Source organism: Festucalex cinctus, chromosome 15, assembly GCF_051991245.1.
Source record: "Festucalex cinctus isolate MCC-2025b chromosome 15, RoL_Fcin_1.0, whole genome shotgun sequence".
Lineage (NCBI taxonomy): Eukaryota > Metazoa > Chordata > Actinopteri > Syngnathiformes > Syngnathidae > Festucalex > Festucalex cinctus.
The window spans coordinates 26223087-26242477 of NC_135425.1; the positions used below are offsets into that span (position 1 = coordinate 26223087).

Consider the following 19391-nt stretch of genomic DNA (forward strand, 5'->3'; position numbering starts at 1 on the left):
TATATTGCAAATTGAATATCGGCTTGAAATATCGGTTATCGGTCTCCTTGTTTACGAATAATCTGTCTCGGTATCGGCCTTGAAAAAACCATATCGGTCTATCACTAGTAACAACTACCATTGCCATTACCATTCTTGTCAGTTCAGAGGCTGCATCAAAGCCTTCAGCCGAGGGCTGCGGAAATGAAGTTGCCATTTTGAATCCTCAAGATTCCATCTATAACAACAAACAGGGATGTAACGACACCAGCGATATCGCGATGTCAAAACTGCCGCAATATATCGTCTGCGTCAAGATATTCATAGCAGCATATCTGTCAAAAGAATCGGTTGATTTCCATTTGTTCAGTTCTAGCACCCTCCGGTGGCTAATTTTTTTTTTTTCGTACAGTTTAATTTTCACAAGGCATGTTTTGGGCCTACTATGTTTTAAAATCTACGCTGATGGTAAGATGAAGGGGAACGTAATTTTGTGCTTGCATTAGAAAGTGTCTCAATATATATATTTATGTTTTAATAATTTAATATTTTTCATTTCTGTATTGTACAAAAGCACAATATTGTGGGGTTTTTTTGTTTTGGTTTTTTTTACAATATTGTGATCTTTTTTTGATTCGCCAACCTCCCCACAATATCGTGATAATTACCGTACCGTGATTCATATATTGTGATATCGTATCGTGATGTTACGATATCGTTACATCCCTAATAACAAGCACAATTTCTATGCTAGTTTCATTAGCGCATCTTTAGCATTTGCCATGATTCGTTACCATTAAAGGGATACTTGACTCGTTGAACAATTTTCAGCAGTGAAAAGTTCATAATTTGCCCAGAATGATTTTCATAACTTCGTTATTTTCCATGCACAATTAATCACTTTTAAAAAGTCATTTTTCTACTTGCTGTCGACTGATGATGACATCACCTGTGCTGAGGAAGTAGGAGGCGACCAATCATGGCTCACCTGTTTTCTGGGTTTGGTCAGCAAACTGAGCCATGATTGGTCGTTAGCACAGATGATGTCATCATCCGTCGACAGCAAGAATAAAAAATGACATTTTAAAGGTACTAATTGTACATGGCGAATTGACACGATCCAAATCCGTCGTTTGTCGTCGTTTGTCGCCGCTTTCACTCGTCACGCGTTGACGTCCTTTCCAAAAGAAAATGGCGGAACGCTCACGACGACCTCAGGAGGTGTCGGCGACACAATCCAGACTCGCAAGTCAACAACGTCTCGCTCGTGATGACCATATAAAGTGTCAAATGCGGGACTGGAAAAAAAAATCAGGGCTGCATTGTTTCCGATGGTCTGCACTCACTCTCCCTCCATTGCACCTTTTTTTTTTTTTTTTTTTTTTTTCCAACCCCCATTCTGGAGGTTGTCCACACAGGAAACATTAACCTCTTCCTGCATTAGCCGCCGTCGCCGCTGCCTGACCTGAATTTGTTCATTTTGGGGGAGAACAATTTGAAGGCTTTTAACACGAGTGCCAAGTTCAAAACGTTACAAAAATGTCTGCATGACGAAGCAACACGATGAACGTTAAAATGTAAAAAAAAAATATTTGCAATAATATGCTGTCTAAACATGGCATTTGGATTTGTAGTATGTTGTCAGAAAAAAAAAGATACAAACTGTTTTTGAAAAGCGACCATTTTGTCCGTCCATATGAGTCTTCGGGCTCGCATTGCTCACCTCACTGTCTCGTGGGTTTGGTCAAGTAATGCGGACAAAATAATAAAAAAAAAATAAAAAATGGCCATAATCAAAAAAGTAGGGATGTAACGATAAGCGCGATATCGTGATATTAAAAATATAAGGTTGATTTTTCATTTGTGCAGCTCTAGCACCCTCTGGTGGCTAGTTTTTATTTTATTTATTTTTTTAGTGCAATTTAATTTTCATGAGGAATGTTTTGGCCCTTCTATGTTTAAAATCCACACGAATGATCAGATGAAGGGGAACGTAATCTGCCTGTGAAGTGAGTCGATATGTGTGTCGTCGTCCCCCCCAGCCCAACTAGTTTCCCTCCTACCTCCACCTCGGCAGCTCAATCATGTAAACGTCCTGCCTGGCTAACGAGAACAATCTGTGTCGACCGGACGAGACGAGACGGGACGGGACGGGGGGAGGAGTGCCGATGAAGAAGGAGGGAGGGGGAAAAAAAAAAAGAGGGAGGGAGGTCGGCGTCTGGACCATTCCGCACATGTGGACCACTTTGCAACGCTCGCCGTTCAAGTTTGGACTTTCATCGGAGCTACAGGGACTCTTCTTCTTCTTCTTCTTCTTCTTCTACGTCGGTGGTGGCTGGTGAGTATCGATTTCCATCCGTCATACAGCTCTCGGGATAAATTAAAAAATAAACGACGTCCTTGAACGCAGCACCAACAGTTGGGAGACCGCCAACTCCTTACGGTGATGCTTTCAAGGGAGCTTCAAATGTGAGGATATTGGAGCTTTTTCTTTTCTTCTTCTTTTTTTTTTAACTGGTTAAATAAATGTCGACGAGTTTAGTACATTTCACCAGTTAAACAAACAAAAATAAAAAGCTTTCCATTTGAATGTGTGTATCACATTACACTACACATGCATGTGTATGTGGGGGTAAGGGGAAAAAAAAAAAAAAAAAAAAGTCAACTCAGCCCCCTTGGCCAGATAAAGTTTCACTTGGCTTGGCTGGAACACAGACTGCGGGAAAAAAAAAACGACAGGAAAAGATCCCCAAAATATATAAAAAGTCACATTTAAGCAAACTAGACAAGTTTACCAAGCAAGATTATAAGTCAGAAAGCAGTTTGACCGATCAACAATAAATTGGAGGTACATGTCTAATTTGTCTATCATAACGGGCCCCACAAAAAAAAAAAAAAAAGTCTCACGGACCCGTGCAACAAATTAAACAAATTCAATCAGTGCTACCTGTAAAAAAAAGAACAACAAAAAAGCCCATGTCACCATGAAATTTGATGTTCACATCTATTACAACAAGACGCACAAAAAAAGTGTCAAGGACCCATACAAAAAATTAAACAGGAAGTTGGTCATTTTGGTTTGAAGTGGAATTTTTGGGCATATTCACTGATGGGAAATTTTGCACCAGTTTCCCTGACCATCATGAAATTGGGTGAGCATTTCTATGATGACAACACGCACACAAACAAAACAAAAAAAGTCAAGGACAACTGCCACCAAATTGAACAAAAATCAGCCTTTTTTTTTTTTTGTTGTAAAAGGCCAATTAATTCATTTTGGACAGTCAGAAAAAGAGCCTCTTCATCACCAGTTGAGTTTTTCTATCATAACGGAGCCGACAAAAAAACTTTACAAAAAAATGTAATAAGTTGGTCATTTTGTTTTGAAGTGGTATTAAAAAAAAAGAAAAAAAAAAGTGCATGTCACCATGGTACCCTCGGCATATATTTACATTTCTTACTGGTGAAATCTGTATGTTATACATAACATATGTAAATACGTGAATGAGCAGTGCTCCCCAGAACTGCTTTTGGGGATTAAAAAAAAAAAAACTTCTCCTTTCTCCGTCGCCCTTTTTTGCTCACAAGCGCCCCCTACCATCCGCCTAATCCGCCTAATGGCAGGAGCGCCACTGCGACATCACAAGTTTCACCCCATGCCATGAAATTTGGTGTTCATCTATTAAAACAACTTAGGATGTGCAACAAATACTCAATGACCCATAAAAGAAATTAAACAGGAAGATGGACACTTTTTAGGCGAATTCGCTGATGTCAAGTTTGAAAAAAATGGTTGACTCCTTTAAAGTAGAGTAACAAAGCATTTGTACTTTACTTCAAAACGATCGTTTAGGTTTGACTTCGGATGACCAATCAAAGATGTGTCGTCATGCAATAATTCCAACATCATAGCTTTTTTTTTTTTTTTTTGTCCGTGACGTCTTCTTTTATTTCGCGTGAAATGAAAGTCCGGCGACGTGACCGTTTTGTTGTTGTTGTTGTCGTCGCCAGATCGTCGAGTGAAAAATAATGAAATTGCTTTTGGACAACTCGGCCGAGGGCAGCACCGACCTCGAAGAAGCGGACAACATCACGACCTCCAGCACGCCCTCGGACCACCAGCCCACGACGCCGGACTTGCTGCTGGGCCAAGTGGCGGACTTCATGCGACACAATATGTTCCTGGTCGTGGTGGCGGTTGCATCCCTGGTGCTGATTGTGCTTCTGGTCTTCTGCGGAGCCGTTTACCTGACGCGGCGGCGGAAACTCAACGCCTACTTCCCATCGTCGTACCCCGCCAAGATGTACGTGGACCAGCGGGACAAGAGCGGCGGGGCGAGCGGCTTTTACGAACTTCCGGAGAAGGCGGCGGCGGCGGCGGCCGCGAGCGACCGGGAAACCGAACTGACCGATTCGCACAAGCAGCTCCACGCCGACATCGTGAGGGCGGCTAAGAGCCTGAGGACGCCCACCAAAACCCGGGAGGACGCCTCCGAGTCCGACAAGAGAGAGACGTCGCCGCCGCCGCCGCCGCCGGGTCTCGTGGTGGGGAAGGCCGGCGAGGCGGTCGGACCATCACCAGGAGGGGGCGCCGCAGCGGAGAAGCCTGAAGATGAGACCCAGGAGGCACCGACGAGCAAGAATCTGCGACCTCCGTCTTTGCATCTTCACAACGACTCGGCCACTCTTCAGCTCATCGCCGGGGAGAAAACAGCCTTCTAGAACGGGATGCAAACAGTTTTGGACAAACTTCGAAGCTTTAAAGGACGTTTTCAGTTTGTTTGTTTTGTAAACTAATGATGAACCGGTGTCGCTGTCAGTGTAAGATGTGACCGGGGTCGCCTGCAGATGACGTCACTACAGGATTGTAGGTTTAAAATTGTTCAAAACAACATTTATGGACTAAAATTGTAAAAATGTCAATGAACCTAAAAATATAAAAGCATGATACTTTAAGAGTAGAAAAAAAAATGGATTGAAGCGCCTTCGGCTTGCCGGTGACGTCAGTACAGCAGCGCTAACGAAGTTAGCTTCGGCTTTGGTTTGTTTTCTTTTTTAACTGTTCACAAATCAATAACAAAAAAACAGTCTTAATGATAATAGGAACACATCAACAATCTAAACTGATGATCTTTGTCACATCTGAGACAATTATTTTGTGTATCATTTAGTCAATCTATTTTATTATTTCTTCAATATATTTTGCGTTTATATTCTTGTGTTTATTTACGTTTTTATCATTTCAGTCCGTACATTTTGTATTTTAAATGACATCCTTAACATTTTCTTTCCAATATTTGACGTCAACTGGATCATTTCCAGCCAATCCTGTAGCAGGACGTGTTCGGTTAGGCGACCCCGGTACGATCTGGGCGGGGCTAGCGGTTCGGAGGTAGCTTTAGCTAGCAGCACATGAATGTTTTTTTTTTCTAGACCATTTTTTGTTTTTAGGGCCCGAGCAGCGACCGCTGCGAGGTCCCTATTGTTCCTGAAGGAATTCTTATTAGGGCCCGAGCAGCGGCGGCGGCGGTGCCGCTGCGAGGCCCTATTGTTTTTGTAGGAATTCTTCTTATTATTATTATTCTTATTATTATTCTTCTCCGCAAACAATCGCATTTTTGAGACGCTAAACGTGAACGAAAACTCACCAAACTTTACACGCACATCAGGCCTGGCGAAAAATTTGATATTTTAAAGTCGCCATACATGATAACAGAAAAATGGCTCCATAGCGCCACCTACATAGGTTAAACGGATCCCTGTCCCGCTACGATTGTCCTATGGCGACGAAAATTGTGTGGCACCCGTAGCACATCCAGATGAACAAAAACCTCTTTGATGTGTGTACCCTAAAATAGACAGAAAGTGAGGTATGATCATCTGACTGTCCAATTTTGGCCCAGTTTTGCACATTTACAGGGGTCATACTTTTGCCCGCTTCTCCTACACGGTTAACCCGATTAACTTCAAACTTGGGATGGACCATCTCAACACCTGGGACAACATCATTGTAAAAAATCTAAAGTTTTTGATATACTATATGACGTCGGCGACGCATCAAATTTAGAGTTTAAAAATTCTTACTTCATGAAGCATTGCCGGTTGTACGTTTAATCTAGAGCTACGAAAATTTGTACACATATGTAACAGGCTATGACCTACAAAAAACTCTTTTTGAACCATATGCTAAACCTCACAGGAAGTCCGCCATTTTGATTTATTTTGGAACGTGTTGCCATTTTTTTGGCCATTTCATTGGGGTCTTATTTTAACGAACTCCTCCTACAGTGTTTATCCGATCATCTTCAAACTTGGTGTGATTCATCTTAAGATGTTGAAGATGAAAATTTATTGAAAGCTTTGTATTTCGTCGCACGCTGTTGTCATGGCATGCACTGTTTGCAAAGGAAAAAAAATATCCTGAAAGAAGCATTGCCAGTTGTACGAAGCATCTAGAGCTACGAAAATTTGTAGACATATGTAACAGCCCAAGATGTACAAAAAAGTCTCTTGGTGCCCTGTGCTAAACCCAACAGGAAGTCCCCCAGGGGCCGGGCATCACATTTTAAGCTAAAAAACTCCTCTTTAACAAAGCATACCCGGCTGTACGTTTCACCTAGAGTTACCAAAATTTGTAGAGGTATATAACAGCCCTCGAGGTACAAAAAACTCTTTTTGAACCATATGCTAAACCTAACAGGATGTCCGCCATTTTTATTTACTTTGGAATGTGTTGCCATTTTTTGGGCCATTTCATAGGGGTCATATTTTAACGAACTCCTCCTACAGAGTTTATCCGATCATCTTCAAACTTGGTGTGACTCATCTTAAGATGTTGAGGATGAAAAGTTATTGAAAGCTCTTTATTTCGTCGCACGCTGTTGTCGTGGCATGCACTTTTTGCAAAGGAAAAAAATCCCTCTTACTGAAGCATTCCCAGTTGTACGAAGTAGCTAGAGCTACAAAAAATTGTAGACATATGTAACAGCCCACAGTGTACAAAAAAGTCTCTTGGTGCCATGTGCTAAACCCAACAGGAAGTCCCCCAGGGGCCGGGCATCACATTTTGAGCTAGAAAACTCCTCTTTAACGAAGCATTCCCGGTTGTACGTTTCACCTAGCGCGATGATAATTTGCAGGCATACATAAGAGCCCACGATGTACAAAAAAGTCTCTTGGAACCATGTGATAAACCAAACAGGAAGTCTGCCATTTTGATTTACGATGGGATTTGTTGCCATTTTTTGTGGCCTTTTTCAGTTGTCATATTTTAACGAACTCCTCGTACAAAGTTCATCCGACCGTCTTCAAACTTGGTGTGTTTCATCTTAAGATGTTTAAGATGCAAAGTTATCAAAAGTTTTTTATTTTGTCGCACGCTGCTGCTATAGCGATGCAGTTTGCCAAGTGAAGTGCTGCTTTGTTTTTTTATCTATACATGTGTGAAAACTTATGAAACTTTGCAAACACATCAGACTTGTCATGAACATGAATTTTTAGAGATTTATTGTGCAATTTGCAATAAATAGCGCCCTCTAGACATTTTTATGAAGTATTTCCGATTGTATGATTCTGCTAGATTTGTGAAAATTAGGACAGACCCCTATCAGCCTAATACCTACAAAAAAGTATTATGTAGCCATTTGCCAAACCAAAGAGGAAGTCCGCTATTTTGATTTTATTTTGGGAATTATACATCATTTTTGGCCTCTTTCTTTAAACTTTGCACAGACAAGGCATGGAAAAAACTAACATTTTAAATGGTCCTTGTTCCATGTAACAGTACCCCAACGTGCCAGTACCCTGACGTGCAAGTAACCCAACGTTGTGCTCAATAGCGCCCCCTATGCATTTTTATGGAGCATTTCCAATTGTATGATTCAAGCGATACACAACTAAAGATGACTTGACCTAGATTTGTGAAAACTGGGAGGCATACCTATTAGCTTAAGACCTACAAAAAGTATTCTGTAGCCGTATGCTAAACCTAAAAGGAAGTCCGCCATTTTGAATTTATTTTGGGAATTGCACACCATATTTTGCGTTTTGATTAAACTTTGCACATACAAGGCTTGTCAAAAACATTTTAGATGGTCCTTGTCCTATTTGACAGTACCCCAACGTGCCAGTACCCCGACGTGCAAGTACCCCAACGTGGTCCGGGTTGCGAGGGCCCTTTATAGCTGCTCGCAGCTCTAGTTATTATTCTTCTTCTTCTTTTTCTTTGTTATTATTCTTTTCCGCAAACAACCACATTTTTGAGGCACTAAACATGAACGAAAACTCACCGAACTTTACACGGAGATCGGGCCTGGCGAAAAATTTGATATTTTAAAGTCGCCATACATGATAACAGAAAAATGGCTCTGTAGCGCCACCTACATAGGTTTAACGGATCCCTGTCCCGCTACGATTGTCCTATGGCTACGAAAATTGTGTGGCACCTGTAGCACATCCAGATGAACAAAAACCTCTTTGATATGTGTACCCTAAAATAGACAGGAAGTGAGGTATGAGTATTTGAATGTCCAATTTTGGCCCATTTTTGCACATTTACAGGGGTCATACTTTTGCCCGCTTCTCCTACACGGTTAACCCGATTGACTTCAAACTTGGGCTGTACCATCTCAACACCTGGGACAACATCATGGTAAAAAATCTAAAGTTTTTGACATACTATATGACGGTGGCGGGGCATCAAATTTACAGTTTCAAAATTCTTACTTAACAAAGCATTGCCGTGGTACGTTTAATTGAGAGCCACGAAAATTGGTACACATATGTAACAGACTATGATCTACAAAAAACTCTTTTTGAACCATATGCTAAACCTAACAGGAAGTCCGCCAGAGGCGAGGCATCAAATTTTGTGTTTCAAAATTCTTATTTAATGAAGCATTCCCGGCTGTACATTTCACCTAGAGTTACCAACATTTGAAGACATATGTAACAGCCCTCAAGGTACAAAAAACTCTTTTTGAACCATATGCTAAACCGAACAGGAAGTCCGCCATTTTGATTTACTTTGGAACGTGTTGCCATTTTTTGGGCCATTTCATAGGGGTCTTATTTTAACGAACTCCTCCTACAGAGTTTATCCGATCATCTCCAAACTTGGTGTGATTCATCTTAAAATGTTGAAGATGAAAAGTTATTGAAAGCTTTTTATTTCGTCGCACGCTGTTGCCGTGGCATGCACAGTTTGCAAAGGAAAAAATTCCCTCTTAATGAAGCATTCACAGTTGTACGAAGCAGCTAGAGCTACGAAAATTTGGAGACAAATTTAACAGCCCACAATGTACAAAAAAGTCTCTTGGTGCCATGTGCTAAACCCAACAGGAAGTCCCGTAGGGGCCGGTCATCACATTTTGAGGTAAAAAACTCCTCTTTAACGAAGCATTCCCGGTTGTACGTTTCACCTAGCGCTATGATAATTTAGAGGCATACATAAGAGCCCACGATGTACAAAATAGTCTCTTGGAACCATCTTCCAAAACAAACAGGAAGTCCGCCATTTTGATTTACGTTGGGATTTGTAGCCATTTTTTGTGGCCTTTTTTAGGGGTCATATTTTAACGAACTCCTCCTACAAAATTTATCCGACTGTCTTCAAACTTGGTGTGCTTCATCTTAAGATGTTTAAGATACAAAGTTATCGAAAGTTATTTATTTTGTCCCACGCCGTTTCATGGCGATGCATTGTTTGCCAAGTAAAATGCTGCTTTTTTTTTTTGGTCTAAACATGTGCAAAAACTCATGAAACTTTACACACACATCAGGCTTGTCATAAGCATGAATATTTTAGAGATTTCTTATTAAATTTGCAATAAATGCTTCAATAGCGCCCTCTAGACATTTTTATGAAGTCTTTCCGATTATATGATTCAGCTAGATGTGTGAATATTGGCAGGCATGCCTAATATATTCAAAAAGTATTCTATATAGCCATGTGCCAATCCATTTTGATTTTATTTTGTTAATTGTGCATCATTTTTGGCCTTTCCATGAAACTTTACAAACACAAAGCATGGCAAAAACGTTTAAAATTTAGATGGTTTCCTATTTGACAGTACCCCAACATGCCAGTACCCCGACGTGCAAATACCCCAACGTGGCCCGGGTTGCGAGGGCCCTTTATAGCTGCTCGCAGCTCTAGTTTTTTTTTTTTTTTCGATGTTGATACTTTCAAATGTTTGCTTTCTGAATCTTTCCAACATGTGTTTATGGTATAGTTAAACGCGATCAACAAGTGGTCTAAAAGGTCTAAGTCAGAGGAAAGCAATTTAAAAAAAATCAAACTGAAATAAACTCACTTCCCAGCAAGCAAGCGACAGTGAAAAAATAAAAAAAATAAGCAGACTTCAAGCTGATTATTGCCACGCCCACGTGAAGTTTACTGTCAAACAAAAGAAATTAAATTACACAGCTAAAAAGTAAAATCCGTACAGCTAAATGCTAATCACTGAGTTTTCAAATATTGATTGTACAAGAAAAATAATGAAGTTATCAAATTCATTCTGGACAAAATATGTTCATTAAAAGTTATTTTTACTGCTGGAAATGGCCCAATGAGTCAATGAATGTTTTTGTAAATTCCTCCCTGGGGGAGGCCGTTCGTACGCCGTCCCACACGTGCTGCGACCCCAGACCAGAAGTCAAGCGCTGATGGATCTCGTGACGAGCCAAAGCGGACCGGCACAACAAGTCTAGAACCCCGGCGGGGACGGTCCAGACCATCTGCTCAGTTAAGTTTTTGTCTCTTTGTTGTTGCTGTCTTTTCCACCAGCTGTTTTAGTGCTTTGAAATGAGTAAAATAGTGAATGCCAGCGACTCGCGGTTCGAGCATGACGTGATTTATTTTCAATATTTTTTTCCAATAATTACAAAAATTGGTCACTGGAGGGTGTGGCCCCGCCCATTCCAAACTCCTGGTTGGAAAACCTAACTGGAGTTGAACCCCAGTTTGGAATACAAACAAGTTTAAAAAAAAAAAAAAAAAATTTGAAACCTAACCCTCATTTACAATCCTACTTCAAAACCTTAACCCTAGTTTGAAAACCACCCAAAAAAGTATGTTTTTCATACTGTGTCCTTCACTCCCAAAAACGTATTTATACTTTCTTTTCTTTTTTTTAAATGCTAGAGGAGGCTTTGATGCAGCTTCTGACCTGAAGAGGGCGCTTAAATTGGCAGTTATTGCAAAAAAAAAAAAAAAAAAACAGCCAACAGGTGGCAGCTGAGTATAAGAGATCAGCCAAGGGCCATTTTGCAATCAGTCGAAATCCAGTAAAACAGCCGGGAGGGGAGCTAAGGAGCATGCTTCAGTTAAAATGGCCGCCAGTGAATGAATGAATGTTGATGCTTCCAAAATGACCTCGTTTCATCGCAGGCACACATCTCAGAGCTTTTTGACTCGTTTTTATTTGAATGTTGAAATACATCGCTATAATCTATCACTTCACTCATTGGTGCTTGATTACATCATCATCATCATATTAATTAACAACCATGCGGCGAACACATGAACAACAAACTCCAAGCGGCAACATTGTGCGTTTTGCGTGACAGGCTAAAGTTGACGTGACGTCGGGATGAAGCTGCGGTTGGTCAGCAGGTGGCAGCAAGTGCCAAACGGCGCTCAATTGGAGGCCTGGGCCGCCACCTGCTGGTCGTCTTGCTGCTTCAGGCGATAGTCGGCCAGCGCTGCCTTGATGGCGTCCTCGGCCAGCACTAGAAGAGAGAGAGAGAGAGAGACGCTTTTTTTATTATTATTTTTATTTAATAAATATGTCAATTTTTTTTATGTAAAACGCTCAATGAAATTTATTTAAAATTTGTAAATGCACACTTCCTAAAATTCAAATCAAATTGTTTAATTTTTCAATTATTTTTTAAATATTTTAAATTCAGATTCAAAAGTTGAATGTGATATGTCACCATAATTAATTTTAATGTAAAAATCTCAATGGAATTTATTTAAATTTGTAAATGCACACTTCCTAAAATTCAAATAAAATTATTTAATTTTTTCATTTTTTTTTTTTTTTATATTTTAGGTTCTAAAGTTGAATGTGAAATGTTACTTTAATTTATTTTAATGTAAAAAAAAAAAAAAAAAGCTCAATTGAATTTATTTAAATTTGCAAACCCACACTTCCTAAAATTCAAATAAAATTGTTTAATTTTTCAAATTCTTTTTAAAAATATTTTAAATTCAGATTACTAAAGTTGAATGTGACATGTCAGTTTAATGTATTTTCATGTAATGGGGCTCAATGGGGTTTATTTAAATTCGCAAATGCACACTTTTAAAATTTCTAATTTTCACAAGTAAAAAAATGTTTCTTATGTAATTATAGACGTCTCACTATGAAATTCTGTTTGTGTGCGTTGTGGGGAAAGTAGCTTTATTGTAAAAACCCCCCAAAAAAACACAATGCTAATTCCCATGAGCTCGTCTATGGCGTTTGCCATTCTACGTTAGCATTGAGCTAAGCGAGCGCTGTTGTAGCCGAGTGTCGTCTTATTTTTTTTGAGGCGACGTCAAACCGTACTGGAGCAGTGCAGTTTGACGGGCGGCAGGCAGAGCTCTTTGGCGATGTCCGTGTTCCTGATGCTCAGCGCTTCGTCCACCTCGGGAGAGGGAAACAAAAAAAACAAAAACAAAAACGGTTGAGCCAGCGTGTGCCGTTGGCGCACGATTGTGCAATAATCATTCGGCGCCGACGCTCACCGATTTGCCCTTGATCCACTCGGTGGCCAGCGAGCTGGAGGCGATGGCCGAGCCGCAGCCGAACGTCTTGAAGCGGGCGTCCACGATCTTGCCGTCGTCGTCCACCTCAATCTAGGACAAACGTTCCAGAAATTACGCGTGCAGCAAGTCATCCATTGTCAAATTAAGCATCGTCCCAAAAATGCTCAAAAATAAATACTCGCTCATTTCTGTCCACCTCCATGATGGCAGACGGATTATCTTTGCGTCCAATCAAAATGAAACTTTTGCTTTTACTTTGGAAAACCGCAATCAACATTTTTTTTTTGCTGTTTTTCAAACAATCATCAATCATACTTCATTTATTTGTATGCACTGCTAATTTATAATCAGCTCCAGTTTTTTTTTTGGGAATAAAAGCGATGAAAATTAAAACATTATTTTTAAACTGATTCATCAATTAATCAACCAAATAATGTACAGATTACTTGATTATTAAAATAATCGTTTGTTGCAGCCCTGAATCAGATACAAAGTAATGAGAATACAAAAAAAAAAAACACAATCAAAATGAAGTATTTATTTCCCCAAAAAAGGTAAGGGCACGGTTGCAATTAAAAAATATATATAGATATAATAATAATAATAATAATATAAAAATTACAACTTTTCTGGACAAGGGGAAATAAATTTATTATATAAAAAAAAAAAAATGAACACGTTACTATGATACCAAAAAGGAAGAGTAAAAATAAACCCTATTTTTTTTTAAAGTTATTTTTTTGGTATTCAAATAAAATAAATTGCTAATTTAAAAAATGCCAGAAGAAAAATAAGAAATACTAAAATATAAAGGCATCTTCAGTGATTTTTATTTTTTATTTATTTATTTTTAATTAAACAAGGAGTCATTTTCAGAAAATGCACAAAAATGTTATTAAAAAATCCAGTAAAGGTGACACTTTTTTTTTATTCATGAAATGAATAATAAAAATGTTACTTTTGGTAAAATAAAAATAATCGCTACTAAAATGGGGAACAAATTGGGGACATGTACACTAACTAGAAAATTAATAAATTGTCACCCTCTTAAAATAATTGCCTAAGTCATGTTTTTTTTTTTTGTTGCAAAAAATATATATAAAAATAATAATAATTTATAATAATAATACATGCCGAAATCATCTTCCCATGATACAAATGGTTAAAAAAAATTTTGTAAACTGAAAAAAAAAATAACAGGTGATTTTCACTGTTAAGATTTTTTTTTCCCTGTAAGAGGCACAATAAGAACAAAAATCAATTTGTAAACAAAAACAGTCAAGAGCTTTTGATCCACAATAGTAAACGTAATCTTCCAAATGAATATTTGCATTGATGGCGGTGCCGTCTACGGATTGTCGACGGATGCTCCCGGGCAGCAAGCAAGCTAGCTAGCTAGCTAAGGTGCGATTTGTGACGCCAAACCCGTTACCTGAAGCTTCATGACGTCTCCGCAGGCCGGCGCGCCCACCAGGCCGGTGCCCACCTTCTTGGAGCCTTTGTCCAGGGTGCCCACGTTCCTCGGGTTCTCGTAATGATCCACCACCTTCACTCCGCCCACAACGCAACTGCCGTTAGCTCATAATCCACAGTTACAACATTACATATATATAAGAAAATGAACGTTCCTTCAAATGATGAAGATTCACATAAAACGTGTATACGCAGCTTGGGATAGACGTCATGTTTGTTCATCATGATTCCAATACCAATGAAAAATAATTGTGATCTTTATTTTATTTATTTTTTTCCCCCCCATAATGAGAGTCTTCTGACATGGTGATGGAGACCTGCTGGTCACCGTTACACAAGGACGCCATTGCAGCATGACGCACAGCTGAAAATAAACACATTAAGGGCCGGATATCATTCTTTGTCTTGACAACAGACTGCAGCCTGAACTCCACCTGACCCGCCGCCGCCGCCGCCGATGCCCCGCCCACCACCCTCCTCCTCAACTTTTCTGCAAGTCACAGTGACCAAGGCAACATGACATGATCCACATATGTACAGCAAAATATTTTGATGTGTTGTAGGTACCTACACTTACGCAACTTTTTTTCAATTTTGAGTTGCATTCAGTGTGCATGTTTAAGAGCCAAATGTTAAAAAAAAAAAAAAAATAAAAGGAAAATGTGCGCCATTTGTAAATGAGGTTAAAAAAAACGTAAACATCGTTTTTCTAATTGCATAAGTCATTAATTTGAAATTATCACAATTTAATGAAATGTTAATGACGTTGCTTAAAAAAAAATAAAAACTTTGTATGTTGACTTTAAGTCATCCAAATACAAACCACAAAAGTTGAATCAAGGCAACTGGATTATTCTGATTGTATTGCTTTTTCTTGTTTCATAAAATCTTTCAAATTTACTTTTCCTACCACGCTATAAATGTTACATAAAAAAACCCAGCTATATGTAACATACATTTAAATAATGAAATAATTCTCCTATTTATTCACAAAATGGTTTGACAAATCCACGTCTTTATTAAACATAGCTCATTTTTGATATTTTTAGTCATTGACAATAATTAAACGTTTACATGATGACGATTCTCATTATGAAATTGATAATTTCGCGCGACGCTTTCACATTTAACCATGCGAAATCATTTCGAGACAGAACTGAACGTATTTTATTTATTTTTACAAAAATGAATCATTCTTAATTCACCTACGAGCATATGTGACACTTATCACATGCATACGCGTCACGCCGTCTGACTGATTCGTTTTTCAGAAAAAGACAATGAAAGTCGTCATCTACCTTCTGGTGATAGCAACACTGCGAGAAGAACTCTGGCACAGAAAGCCTCCTGGTGAGGAAAGTGAGTGGACTGAGGCATTTGTTCGCCACAGTGGCCGCCATGCTGCTGCTGGATACGAGAACAACAACCACAACACGACCGCAATGACGCACTTCCAAACGCACGCAATATTTCAAGGCAAGCTAACGGCTAACTGCTAACGGGGTCACGTTGTCATACGTCACTACAGCGGGGCGGGGACAGTCACGACTGCGCTTATTTTGCGCAGTTCCGGGTTGTCAAAATGTTTTTTTTTTGTTTTAATGTATTGTATAACAAAAAAAGAGCACTTATATACGGTGCAAATATTTCGATATTCTTCATAAAATGACATTTAGAATTAAACTATTTTGCCAGTCGAATCCAATTGTTCCCAAATGTTTCACGTGAAGATACTTTGATGTAAAAATCTTAACGCTGACGAAGATACTTTGATGTAAAAATCTTAACGCTGACCATAATTAAATAAATAAATAATTAATTTATTTATTTATTAATATAATTAATGAATTTATGTATTTTATTAATTAATAAAATAATTAATAACGTAAACCAAGGGTCAGCAACTTTTTTTTTTTCTTCAACTGAGCTACTACTTGCACACTAATGATTAATGTGAAAGGCTCCCAGTTTCATACACATATATTATTTATTAATGTTATCTATGTGAAGACACTGATCGTGTTCACGATTTGTCACAATCAACAATAATCAAACAAGGTAGGAAATGGACAAACATCATCAATATACATTTTATTTTAATTAAATACCCGCAAGTATTTCTTATTTTCGTAACTTCCTGATTCAATTTGTGTGACTTCTACTTTCGAAAATAAAGTGAATGCTTCATAAAAAAAAAGAGATAATTGGAAAGAAAATCACATTTCATATTGTGTCGCTTTTGTTTTTCAGGAACTGGCCCGAAAACAAGAAAATGGGAAGTTGCATAGTTGCATGAGAGTCAGCAGAAATGCTTCGCGTCGAGATTTCTTCTAAATTCCAATCCAAGCCAGCGAGCAAAGTGAGTATTCATTTTTTTTGTCTCTCTCATTCTTGATTGTGGGTGTAAATGGGGTATTTTCAAAGTTGGAAACTTACATGGGAAGGAATTAGCAGGAATTTAATGTACTCAGCTGAAATATGTAAGAATAAATGAGAAGTTTACTAAAGTGATGGTTGACCCTTATTCGGAAAGGTAAATGTTTGTTTGTTGAAAAATTATCTTCATTTAACATTCTCAATAGCACGTTGTTATTGTTTTGGATGGTTGTATCGATAATCTATCAGGAGACAAAGTATCACGATTTATCGCGATACCGATATATCGTCGCACTCCAAATAAAAAGTGATACAACGAGCCCCGGTCTCGCAATTAGCTTGAGCTATATTGGCGTCTTTTTTTTTGTGTGCGTGGTGGTTATTAAATCCAGATCAAACCCGTGTCGCATTTCAGGAGCGCATCCGAGATGAGCGTGGATTACATCGAGTATGACGATTACGCGGCAGGCAACGCGACGGAGGCGGACGCGGGCGTCCGGGGCGCGCCGAGCGCGGGCGCCCGCCACCCGTCCCTGATGCCCTTCCTGGTGGCCGTCGACGTGTTTGTGTGCGTGGCGGGCCTGGCGGGGAACTCGCTGGTGATCTGGATCTGCGGCTGGAAGATGAAAAGGACGGTGGTCACCACGTGGTACCTGAGCCTGGCCGTCTCCGACGCGGCCTTCTGCGCCCTGCTGCCCCTGGAGGCGGTCTACGCGCTCACCTCGCACTGGCCCTTCGGGCCGGCGCTGTGCAAGCTGGCGTCCTCGGCGCTCTTCCTCAACATGTACAGCAGCGTCTTCCTGCTGGTCCTGATCAGCGCCGACCGATGCGCCGTGGCCTCCTTCCCCGTGTGGTCGCGCAACCGCCGCACGGTCCGCGGGGCCTCGGCGGCCGTGGCGCTCAGCTGGGCCCTGGCGGCGCTGCTCACGCTGCCCTCGCTGCTCTTCAGGCAAACGGCGGCGCGCGGCGACGCGGTCCAGTGCTACGCCGGCTACGTGGAGCCGGCCGGCCACAGGGCGGTGGCGCTGAGCCGCTTCGTCTGCGGCTTCCTGCTGCCTTTCCTGGCCATCGTGGCGTGCAGCTCGCTGCTGGCCGCCAAGCTGCGAGGGATGAGCGTCAGGTGGCATACCGCCGGCCATACCTGTATTTCTTTCAAGATGAAATAGTTTTATTCATTTATACCAGTAGTTATTCCGTAATATTTTTTTTCTTTTTTTTTTAAAGATGAAATAATAGTTTTATTCATTTATACCAGTAGTTATTCCATACTTTTTTTTTTAAATAAAATAGTTGTATTAATTTATACCAGTAGTTATTCCATAATTTTTCTTAAGATAAAATAGTTTTATTAATTTATACCAGTAGTTATTCCGTAATATTCTTTTTTTTTTTTTTAGATAAAATAATTTTATTAATTTATACCAGTAGTTATTCCGTAATATTTTTTTTCTTTTTTTAAAAAGATGAAATAATAGTTTTATTCATTTATACCAGTAGTTATTCCATACTTTTTTTTAAAATAAAATAGTTTTATTAATTTATACCAGTAGTTATTCCGTAATATTTTTTTCTTTTTTTTTTTAAGATGAAATAATTGTTTTATTCATTTATACCAGTAGTTATTCCATACTTTTTTTTAAAGACAAAATAGTTTTATTAATTTATACCAGTAGTTATTCCGTAATATTCTTTTTTTAAATGAAATTGTTTTGTTTATCTATCTATCTATCTATCTATCTATCTATCTATCTATCTATCTATTTATTAATGTATTCATCTACAGTATTTAATTATTTGATGGTCTCTGTGTTGCGGTGTTTCGTGAATTTATTTTATCTGTGGAATCTGTCAAACTCGCCCGTCAAAGTTGCGGGGCTTAAAGCCCGATTCACTCAAATCTTGTCTAATCGACTGCTTCGGCCTGAAGTGGTTCGTAACATGGCAACTCTTGTTGTGCAAAACCAACATCAAAATAAAAAGCCATATTTCTTCTATTTCGATAAAGTACAGTTTTGCCACATTGAATGAATTAATGACACTTTTATTCAATTATTTAATGGTGTATTTATGTATTTCTTTCACGTTGTCTCTTTTGGTCCTCCATATCCGTTTGTCGTTCCTTTTAGATCCAGCAAGCCTTACAAAATCATGGCGGCGCTCATCTGCTGCTTCTTCGTGTGCTGGCTCCCCTACCACACGTTCCTCCTCCTGGAGTTGGCCTGGAAGAGCCGCCTCAGCCTGGACACTCTTCACACCGGCATGAAAGTCGGGGCCACCCTGGCGGCGGCCAACAGCTTCCTGTCGCCCGTTCTCTACGTGTTCGTCGGGAACGACTTCAACCAAATCTTGCGACTCTCGCTGACGCAAAAGTTGGAGTCGCTGATGGCGGAGGATTTCCGGACAGGACGCTCTCGGTCGGTGCAAAACATGCAAAATGTTTAATCCTGACGAGGATATCTTCTGTATGGAAACAAGGGGGAAGCGGTGTTGTGATTGGAAGCAGGAAAAGAAATGGCTTGTGCAAAAAATAATGCTACAAATATATATAAATATATATTGGTATGGAGCTGTTAATTGTGAGAAATCAACGTGATCACTGTCTTCACATAAATGTCATTAATTATTCATAAATGTCACAAATCTTTTTAAAAAATAAATATCTTATCTATTGTTCTATAAATAATGCCCCCCGATGATGCAGATATTTTTTCTCATTATTGTTATTATTTTATTATTATTATTATCTATATTTCACCGAGTTGAATTTACAAAATACGGCATCACTTAAGTCCTCCCGACGCTGGATGGC

At 39.4% G+C, this 19391-nt stretch overlaps 3 protein-coding genes across 5 annotated transcripts; 2 read left to right on the forward strand and 1 right to left on the reverse strand.

Moving 5' to 3' along the window:
- Positions 1-2202: 2202 nt before the first annotated feature.
- tmem119b (transmembrane protein 119b) lies at positions 2203-5960 on the forward strand. Its single transcript, XM_077498234.1, has 2 exons — positions 2203-2317; positions 3991-5960. The coding sequence occupies exon 2, from the start codon at positions 4009-4011 to the stop codon at positions 4699-4701; it is 693 nt and encodes a 230-aa protein (XP_077354360.1). The 5' UTR covers positions 2203-2317; positions 3991-4008; the 3' UTR covers positions 4702-5960.
- A 4181-nt stretch (positions 5961-10141) lies between these two features.
- Positions 10142-19185, forward strand: LOC144001975 (chemerin-like receptor 1). Of its 3 annotated transcripts, none has more exons than XM_077496708.1 (6): positions 10142-10723; positions 14622-14769; positions 15478-15682; positions 16457-16565; positions 16998-17702; positions 18709-19185. In XM_077496708.1, exons 5-6 carry the CDS (start codon positions 17011-17013, stop codon positions 19022-19024), a joined length of 1008 nt encoding a protein of 335 aa, XP_077352834.1. In that variant the 5' UTR covers positions 10142-10723; positions 14622-14769; positions 15478-15682; positions 16457-16565; positions 16998-17010; the 3' UTR covers positions 19025-19185. The 3 variants fall into 3 exon arrangements, with proteins under 3 accessions (XP_077352834.1, XP_077352833.1, XP_077352835.1); XM_077496707.1 differs by having other exon boundaries at positions 14622-14765; XM_077496709.1 differs by lacking the exon at positions 15478-15682.
- Positions 11383-15702, reverse strand: LOC144001978 (iron-sulfur cluster assembly scaffold protein IscU-like). The gene is made up of 5 exons (XM_077496712.1): positions 15505-15702; positions 14166-14279; positions 12713-12823; positions 12534-12612; positions 11383-11709 (listed from the first exon to the last, which is right to left on the reverse strand). Exons 1-5 carry the CDS (start codon positions 15604-15606, stop codon positions 11618-11620), a joined length of 498 nt encoding a protein of 165 aa, XP_077352838.1. The 5' UTR covers positions 15607-15702; the 3' UTR covers positions 11383-11617.
- Positions 19186-19391: the final 206 nt, after the last annotated feature.